Genomic DNA, 9,382 nt, shown 5'->3' with positions numbered 1-9,382 from the left:
CTGCGTTATCTGCATCTTCACTTTTAAATTTCCGCTTCCCTCCCTCTCTCCTGTCGCTGCGCTCCGGGTCGGCAGCCGTTGCTCCCTTTATCTACCCCGCTTCCTCCATCCCCGCTACTCCTCCCTCCTCTCCTCTCCCACTCTCTGCTCTTCCCTGGAGACCCGATCTCCTTCCCTGTCTCCCTCTTGTTTTCCCCGGTTTCCTGCCTTTCCGGGGCTCCCAGGCCTCTGGGCCAGCGCTGGGGCGTCTCCCGCACAACTTTTAGTGGCTTGTCCTTCCTCCCCCTTTCTAGGTCTCTCCTTCTTCCATCTAGTCCCTCCTCCTCCCATCTCCCTTCTGTCTCCTCTCTACCTCTCCATCCCATCTCTCTCTTTCCCTTCCTTTTCTCATTCGTTTGTTCTCACCAATTTATGGCAAATGGGTGACTCGTGATCCCCCTTCCATCCCCCTCAACCATTTCTCTTCTATCTTTCCCCATCCCTTGTCATCCCAGCTTACCATCTACCCTCACAACTATTCCCATCCTGATTATCCCAGAACTAGGCTCTAGTTGGCACCTTGCTCTAGCAGGAGTAGAGGAGTTAAAACAGGTGCGCCGTACAAGGTCCCCCAACCCAGGGGGAGTGGAAGTAAATACACTCCGAGAAAGGGGCAAAGGTGGGTATTAGCAAAGCTGATGTGGTTCCCAGGTGGCCTGGAGTCTCTGGGTACCTGTGGGGCTTCCTGGCTCTGGAGGGGCACACTAAGGAGGGATGCTGGCTGAAGATGAGTCTCTGAGACAGGAGCCCACCTGCAGCCATGCAGCACCCGGTGACTCTGGTCAGAATTGATAATCTCAAAGCCTTTCTCTCCCACTGCTTGACTTCAGGAGGTGAGGAGGCCTGGGACTTCAGGGCACTTGGATGGAAGTGGGCAGGTTTTCTGCAGGATCCCTGGTCCTGGGTTGCCTGACTGAGGATGGCTGGGAAGTCCAGCTGGGGGGAGGGGTTTCTGTGGGGCCTCTTGCATTCTTCACCTTGCTGTTAACTCCTGGGGTGTTCCTCCTTGCTGGCGGAGGGTACAAAAATCAGAAGGAACCAAGGAGGAGTTGAGTGGGAGGTGAGTCTATGGGAAAATGGTGGGGGGAATCCCAGGACCCTAGAGGATCCTAAAGGGACAGGGGTGGAGGCTTCAGGATGTGCAGGTGGAATCTGGTGGGGGAAAGATGAGAGGTTGGGATGCTCCCTAGGAACAAAACTCGGGGCTTTGAGGGAGCAGAGGGTCTTGAGGGTCCAGCCGAGGTCTCACGCTCTCTCCTTCATGCTTTCTTGTCACTTCCCCAGATAGAAAATGAGGAACAGGAGGCCAGAGTTGCAAGAATGGGGAGGCAGCAAGTTTCACCACTAATGCTCTGAGTGGAAGGCAGAGGCAGAAGGGAGAGGCGCTTAGAGTGGGCATCTATCCGGACATCCCAGCTCCGAGCTGTTGAAGGATCAACAGCTCAGGCTCTGCCCCCACCCCCACCTCACTGAGGACTCAGGGACTGAGGGGTAGGTGGGCTCTGCGAAGAGTTTGTGAGGGAGTGAGGGGCATACCCCTACTGTACCTGGCTCTTGGCTGCACCAATGGAAAGGATATGACCTCCTCTGTGCCCTTTGGCCTTTGGCTGAGTGCAGCCAATGAGCAAATCCAGGCAGCTTCCCTGCCATCATCCTCCCACCTGGCTGGGTGTGAGCCCCACCGTGTTCTGCAGATCATCAGCCTGCCCAAAATAGAGGGACGGTAGGAAGGTGAAAACACTCAGGCCCAGCCTGGCCTCTGCGCACCCTCTCCTTATTTGCTAATGTTGGGAGCAGAGTTGGACCCGTGGGTCTAAGAAAACCTAGAAGGTCCATGCTGGCAAAGGCTGCAACAAATATTAGCTCCCCCAACTCCTTCATTGTACAGGTGGGGACACCTGTAGAGACAGGGCGTACCCTGGCAGGGTCACACTGCCAGTTCCTGAAAGCATCTTGCTGGGTGGTTCTAGTAACCATGGACATTCCTGGAGGGAGGGCAGCTCAGCCGATGGTAGATACCAGATCTCCCTATGCCCACTGCCTGCCCCCAATACAGGCAGTGCAGAGATGGGCTGCTGGGCTCTGAGGCCAGTTTGTCTGGGTCTGGGCTCAACTCCAGATCCCCCATTTCCTAGTTGCGTGGCTTTTGGAGAAGTTACATAACCTCTGTACCTTAGTCTCTTCATCTGTAAAATGGGGATTATAGTACCAACCATACAGAATTATTAGGCTTATATAACACACGCTGAGTGCTCAGACAAAGCTGCATATATTTAGCTGTTGTTACTATTACCATGCCCCCAAGGGGACAGTTAGGAGTCTGTGACCACACAGGAACCCCAGGCTCCTCTGGAGCCCACAAAGGTTTGGGGCTCTGCTGAGGCCTGAGGCTTTTGGCCACAGCTCAGGTCAGCCTCCGGTTAACAGCCTGGATTTGGGGTCTGGAGCCCTGTGTTCAGGTCCTGGCTTTGTCACCAATTATGTGGATGACCTCATCAAGGCTTCTCCCTCTCAGAGGAGCTGCAGTTTCTTCATTGGTGAAATGGATGAAGAATGGAAGCTATTAGGAGGATCAAATGTGACAGGGGCGATGGACTTCAGAACCCATCTAGGTATGAAGCAGAATTCATACCCCACCTAGAACTCTGTCCTTGGTCCCCTGACCCAACCCTGAGATCCATGGGGAGAGGCAGGGAAGGGAGGTCCTATGGTAAGTGCCCTAGTTCTTTTCTGAACCACAAGCATTTTCAGGCAGTTCTCCTTGAATCCTCACAACAACCCTGTGAGAGAGACAAGGCAGGACTCAATAGCCCCAGTGTATAGGTGAGGGAATTGAGGCTGGGGGATGCTATGTGACTGGGTCTCGGGTGTTCTGACCTCTGGCCCGGGACTCTTCCCAAGGGAGCAGATACCTGACTGTACACAGCTGGTCCCTGGGAAATGCCCAGGTCCAAATCTGACTTTTCTCCAACATCGCTTTGACTCCCCTGGGCTGGGGCAATGATCTGGCCCACTCCTCCCCATGGATTGGTCCACCAGGGGCTTGAAAACTCAAGCATCCCTGAGAGACAGGATGAAGGGCCTCCCAAGGACCTTGAAGGCCCTGCCTACGTGGGTGAGATTATCATAAACTGAGCCAGAGAGGGAGCCGGAAAGAAGCCACGTTGGTGCCACGGACTCTGATGGCTGCTGCCACATTCAACCCCACCATGGCTGTGGGCTTCTACCACCTGCCCCAGAACCCAGGCTCACTGTGGTCAGTGGCTCAGGGGTGGCCTCTCCAGCTCACTGGTCCTCTGAAGAGTGGGGAGGAAGAGGAAGAATGAAGAGGGAGTTTTTGAGACAGCTGAGAGGCAAGGTATGCAAATGCTTTGTACAATAAATGCTGGGGCTCAATACCACGAGGGATTGTTATTCAAAGGGTCTAGGGCGTGGCTCAGAGAGAGCACATCTCCTCTAGGAGGCAGTGGGACCTCCCAGCAATTACCCCTCTCACACCCTTGCTCCTCTATAAGGCGGAGACTCTACAAAGCTGGGAAATGGGTGCAAGCTTCCCTTAGGCTGGATAGGGAGCCAGGGTGAAGATAGAGGCTCGAAAAGGTAGGGGTGGGGGTCAGAGAGGAGCCCAGCAGGGCTGCTGCACAGAGCTAAGGAGGTCCTGCCCCGAATGCTGGTGCCTGGCCCGGGGGGTGTGTGAAGGTTGGAATTCAGCTATGAGCCCTGCCGTGGAGCTATGTGCGCCCAAACCAGAGGATGGCAAAGGAACTATCTGGGCTAGCGGTACCCCTGGTCCAAGCTGAGAGGCCTTTGCCAAGGAGAGGTGTGGGGCTGGTTGCATTTAACAGGATCCCCAGGATTCTTTTTTTTTTTTTTTTTTTTTTTTCGGTATGCGGGCCTCTCACTGCTGTGGCCTCTCCCATTGCGGAGCACAGGCTCCGGACGCGCAGGCTCAACGGCCATGGCTCACGGGCCCAGCCGCTCCGCGGCATGTGGGATCTTCCCGGACCGGGGCACGAACCCGTGTCCCCTGCATCGGCAGGCGGACTCTCAATCACTGCGCCACCAGGGAAGCCCCCCAGGATTCTTACCAGCATTTTCATCTTAGACCCATCAGCCACATACATCCTAAGCCAGTGTATGCTCCATAGTCAAGGGTCCTGGAGCCAGACGGGAGGGGAGGGTTGGCAGAGAAGGACCCTCAGAAGGATAAGGATGGAGATTGCAAAGCAAGACACCAAAAAGGAGGCAAGAGGGGCAGGCAGGTTCAGGAGCCTTTATTGAGGGTCCTCATGGGAGGCGCCGGGGCTGTGGAGCCTAGTGCTGGACTCTCCGAATGGACTGCAGCTGCCCAGTGTGGGCCTGCGTGCCGAATTCACTGTAGTTACGGAACTCCCCGCTGTGGCGGTCCTGCTCCAATACATACTGGTAGCCCCGGTAGCCTGGGTACTGGTAGGCCACCCACCTAGGCCAGTGAAGGCACAGGGGTGGTAAGTAGGCTCTGTCCCCACCCCCCCCATGTCCTCCACGGCTGGTCCTCCTTTCTCAGCTCCGAATCCCCAGCTCCAAAACTATGGCTTCTGTTTTCCCTACATGGATCTCTCCCTGCCCTGTCCACTGCTCCAGGTCTTCCTAACACCTTCTTCATCTTGTCTTCTATTCCCACCCTCCATTGCCCCCTCACCCATGTTTTCAGTCCCTTTCTCTACCCCACGTTGCCCCCCGACTCATTCTCCTATTACCTGCCCCATCCCTCCCAGTCTGTCTCCATCATCTCACTTCCCCTTGCCTCTCAGTCTCCCATGACCTCACTCCCCCTGTCCCCTAGCCCCCAATGTCTCTCTTTACTGTGTCTCTTAGCACCCCCATCACTTTTCCCCACCCTCCTCCCTGGTCCCCACCCTCCTCCCTGCTCTTCTTCCCTGTTCCAGTCCCAGGACTCACGCTCCAGAGCTGACTTTGAGGGAACCCACATCCTTGCTGGCCCAGCCCATGGAAGGCAGGGATGGGTAGTCATCATTGAGTTCAAACTTGCAGCCCTGGAAGTTTTCCCCCTCAAAAAGTGTCACACGGCTGTCACTGTGGTTCTGAGGCACAAGAAAGTAGGGGTGGACAGGTCAGGCCCTCCAAAGAGGATACATTCTCAGCCCAACTCCCCCAACACTCTGCCCAGCATAAGCTGTAATGACACAGGGTCAATAAACACACCCAGAGTTCACTCCATCAGCTCCATATCAGTCTGGGAAGCTGGGATGCTCAGAGGTCCCCAGCCTGGTCCCTTCTATGGCTTTGGATTGAGGTGGTGAGACTGAGGGGGCTGTTCCCAGAGACACTTCCACATCAGGGGTAGAGAGCATCTTTTGACATATACATGTTTTGCAGGAGGGAAATCAGAGGTCCTGAGGGAAATCTGGTCCACTAAGCAAGACAGTTTCCCTAAGGAAGCATTGACTATCAATCCCCTGCCCAGCACCCTGGGCATAGCCTCGGGCATCAGTGTTTGTTGAGTCTGGGCTCCCATTGTCCCAGGGCCTTCCCCGCAGGGCTCCTTGGCCTCCTGGGATGGAGAAACTGGGCTGAGTCAGCACCTGCTTTCTGTCCTCCACCACACAGCCCCAGGCCTCACCAGTAGGGTAGATAAATCGGCAGAAATGGGAAGTGAGATCCTCCCCTCCAATGTATTTGATTCATTACCAACCCCTTCCCCCCAAACACACACACAGAGACTAACCCCTTCACAGCCTTGATCCCTGATTGAGTTCTATTCTCATGTTAACCTTTGTGACCAGGGTCAAATCACTTTGCCCTCTGAGCCCCATTTCCACACCTATGTATGAGGTTAAGAGCAGTCACCCCACCTCACAGTGCCGTGTGACAACAGAAGCGCTCGCTGACATGTGCGGACCTGTGGACGACTGGGTGTGAGGAACGGGGCTCAAGACTGGCACGGTCTCGGGGCTGTCCGTGGTGCTGATTTCCGATGCTTGGCTTAGGCCCACGTTCCAAAATTTCTGAGACCTCTCTGGTTCTGGGAAGTAATGCCACTCCTACCCATCTAGGAGTTGTGTTTACACCCCCCCGTACAGTGAGTGGACAGTCTTTCCAGGTACTGTGGTGGGGCCGGGGCCTGGAGCTAGGAGCTAGGATGCAGAGGAGGAGGGGGAGGGCTGTGCTCACCGCGCAGAGCACTGGCCGGAAGGACAGCAGCTGGTCGCTGTGGTGGCCGCCACTGCCGCTCCAGGCACTCCAGCGAGGATAGTCGCCTTTCTCCAGAATGAACTGCTGTCCCTGGAAGTCGGGGTACTCGAAGGCCACCCAACTGGGGAAAGATAATGGAAGCTGCGAGGCATCTGCCCCAGCCTCATGCATTCCTCCCCCTCCCCCTTGCTTTTACAGAACCGATCTTTGTCTCCACCCAAGGCCTTTCCCTTAACACACCCATCACAAGGCAACCCAGCCCCTCTAGAGGCTAAAGACCCTAAACCGGCTGCTATCTGGGGTTTGAGGGGTCCAGGCTTCCAGCTCAGGGCCCCCAGGCTGCAAGGAATTTTCCAGTCCTCGAAGATCACCCGACCAAGCACTCCTACCGCAAGGATTTTGGCCCCTGCAAAGGTAGGTGTAGGAATCCCCCTAACCTGCGGTAGCAAACTGCAATAGCTCAGGGGCCTCAGCTTTCTTGAGGGCCCCAGTCTCTAGGAGACCGGGGTGGGGCGAGCGGAAGGGATTTGGCTTCTTTTGCTAAACGAAGCTTAGGGCCATCTAACTTTGGAAGGGACAGAATTACACTGGGAACCCCTTCAGGGTTCAGGCTGGCCCCACGGAGTCCCGCAAAGGGTCGCTTCTCGCCTTTATCCCTTTAGCTCACACGAGGATACAATCTGTCTCATGATTTGTTTTGGGGCAGGTGGGGAGTTTTGAGGACGCCTAGATATGTTCCACGTTGCTGGGTCTCTCTCAGCCAGGGCTTACATACAGTCTGGGGAATGGAGGACTGGGAGCCGAGGACCCCGTCTCGCAGCTTGCGCCAGGGGAGCCTGGTGCCCCCCAACCCAGCCCAACCGCGCCGGGGCATCACTCACGCGCCATTTTCCACCTTGACCGAGCGCACCCGGCGCAGGCCTACGCGCTCGCCGATGTTGGTGCAGTCGCTCAGCAGCCGGCTGCGGCGGCCCTGGAAGTCCTCCTCATCCCAAAGCGTGAGGCTGGCGGGCGCTGGGCCCTGCGCGGGGGCGCTGCTCATGCCGCTGCAGACAGGGACGGGACCAAGCGCTCAGCGTCTCGAGAGCCCACTCCCCGCCCAGGCCCGCCCAGGCCCGCCCAACCCCGATGGGAGGTGAAGGACCGCGGGCTGGACCCTGGCCGCTAGCGGCTTTTCCCCATCTCTTCCTCCCCGGCCCGAAGAGACCGCGCCCCAGCACCGAGTATTCACCGGGTGGGTGAGCGCGGTACTGACGGAAGCGGAGAGGCTGCGCGCGAGCTGGGCGGGCGTGCGGGGCTTTATACTAGGCCTCGCCCCCTCTCCGCACCCTCTCCCGCTGCGGTCGGGGGGGAGCTGAGTCAGCGGGCAAGCTGCGGTCAGCTCTGGTGTCCCCGTGGCAGCCGCGGCCTCTCCCGCAACCGCTGACCTGGCCGCAGCCCTCGGGGATTACAATAGAAAGTGCTGAGACACATGTCCGGCGCTCGCCACAGCCGAGGCTGACTCCGCTTTTTCTTTTTGGGGGGCCTGAGCCAGGCCGAGACCTTCAGGGATAGAGGTACCAGGCCACCCGGTGGCCACCCCGCTAAAACCGCGCTTTCCTGGCTCGAGATGTGGAAGTTCTTCCCAGCGTCTAAACTCCTTTTCTTTAGAGGTCGAGGCCTCTGTTTGGGGCGACGCGAGGGAGGAAGTAGACAAGGCTCCCCATAAGAGACTTTCCTCACGACCCTCAGCCCTCTTTTCCCTGGAGGGTGGGCCATCGCGGCCCGTTTCTTCCCAAGATCGAGTCCCCGGACCCGGTGCTGAGCTCCCGAAGTTTTCTTGCGCGGAGGTGCTGAGAAGAGGCGATGACCAGGACTCGCCGCAAGGCGGCGCTAAGTGCAGGAAACGTAAAACGCCCAAGGGAAGGCACGGATTTGCAAAGCGTTCAGGGAGTGGCTCGCTACCGAACCTCTCAACCTCAGCGCAGCCGGAACCGTGGCGCTTCCAGCCACCCGACAGAGCTCCCAGTTTTGGGGCCTCCGGCCACGACGTCAGCCTGAGATCTAGCAGCTGATTATTGAGCGCCTAGTTCGGGCCAGACCCTCTACTCAGAGCTTTTACGTGCGTGATCTCAGCTAATTGTAGCACCGACCAGTTGAGGCAGGCGGTGTTATTGCCTTGCATTTCACAGATGATCCTGCGGCCCAGAAGGGTACCGGAAGGCAGTTGGGGAGGTGTCACAGCTGAGAAGCGGCCCAGTTGAGGTGTGAACCTGGGTTTCTGTTTTGACTATAAGGCTTACTTAGGCTCTTACCCCCAATCCCACTGCCTTGTAAGGTCGGGGGAGGGGGGAAGGTTGGGTGTGGGGAGGGAGAAATTTAGGGGGAAAGGCTTGGGGCCCCAGGGAAGTTCTAGGGAGAAATTTCCTCACAACTTGCAACGGAATTTCCTAACCCTCATGGCTGTCAAGGAGACACAAAGGCTCCTGGCAGAATTGTGAGTGTTCCTTAATGGAGGGCGTATTCCAGCAGAAGCGGAGGGGTGAGTAAGAAGGAAACTAATATTTTGTTGTTCCCATGAACCAAGTGCTTCTCTTTTAGACTCAACAGTCCAAAGTGGTAAGTTTCGGTGAACAGATGTGGAAATTGAGGCTTGGGAGGTACAGGGCCTTTTCCAAGTCCACATGGCTAGCTAGTGTCAGAGCAAGATTAAAATTTAGACCTTTTGACTCCAAAGCCAGTGCTCTTGCCACCCAACCTCCTGTGACTAAAAGGGCTCACAGGCCAGATGCAGCTGCCCCAAATCCGGAAGTCTAGTTAAGCTGGCTTCTATGCTTTCTCCCAACTGCCAAGCTCACTCCAGCCTCAGAGCCTTTGCATTTGTTGCTCCTGTTACCTGGAGCGTCTTAGTCTCAAGATCTTGGCATGCTGGCTCCTTTCTTTACCACCTGGATGATGCTGTTCCTGGTATTTACTGTCCATCACATCACCCTATTTTCTTTATAGCATTTATTACTCTGTAAAGTTGTCTTTTTCATCTTTTGTGTATGGCTGTACTGAGTGTTTCCTTTTGTACTAGACTGTAAGCTCCATTTAAAGGGGCAGGGGCTGTGTCAGTCTCGTTTTCAGTTGTTATCCTCCAACCTAGCACAGTGCTGGACACATAGTA

General features: G+C 56.3%; 1 protein-coding gene across 1 annotated transcript; it reads right to left on the bottom strand.

Annotated features, from left to right (window-relative positions):
- Positions 1-4,290: 4,290 nt before the first annotated feature.
- Positions 4,291-7,475, bottom strand: CRYBA2 (crystallin beta A2). The gene is made up of 5 exons (XM_024763295.1): positions 7,466-7,475; positions 7,116-7,280; positions 6,214-6,355; positions 4,981-5,123; positions 4,291-4,501 (listed from the first exon to the last, which is right to left on the bottom strand). Exons 2-5 carry the CDS (start codon positions 7,274-7,276, stop codon positions 4,354-4,356), a joined length of 594 nt encoding a protein of 197 aa, XP_024619063.1. The 5' UTR covers positions 7,277-7,280; positions 7,466-7,475; the 3' UTR covers positions 4,291-4,353.
- Positions 7,476-9,382: the final 1,907 nt, after the last annotated feature.

This window comes from Neophocaena asiaeorientalis, unplaced genomic scaffold, assembly GCF_003031525.2.
Source record: "Neophocaena asiaeorientalis asiaeorientalis breed wild unplaced genomic scaffold, Neophocaena_asiaeorientalis_V1.1 scaffold86, whole genome shotgun sequence".
Classification (NCBI taxonomy): domain Eukaryota; kingdom Metazoa; phylum Chordata; class Mammalia; order Artiodactyla; family Phocoenidae; genus Neophocaena; species Neophocaena asiaeorientalis.
This window is presented reverse-complemented; position numbering and strand designations above follow the sequence as displayed.

Coding starts and splice junctions, on each gene's coding strand:
- CRYBA2 (XM_024763295.1), bottom strand. CDS start 7,276: ATGAGCAGCGCCCCCGCGCAGGGCCCAGCGCCCGCCAGCCTCACGCTT. Junction 6,356..7,115: donor GTCAAGGTGGAAAATGGCGC/GTGAGTGATGCC, acceptor ATCTTTCCCCAG/TTGGGTGGCCTTCGAGTACC. Junction 4,502..4,980: donor CTCAAAGTCAGCTCTGGAGC/GTGAGTCCTGGG, acceptor TCACTGGCCTAG/GTGGGTGGCCTACCAGTACC.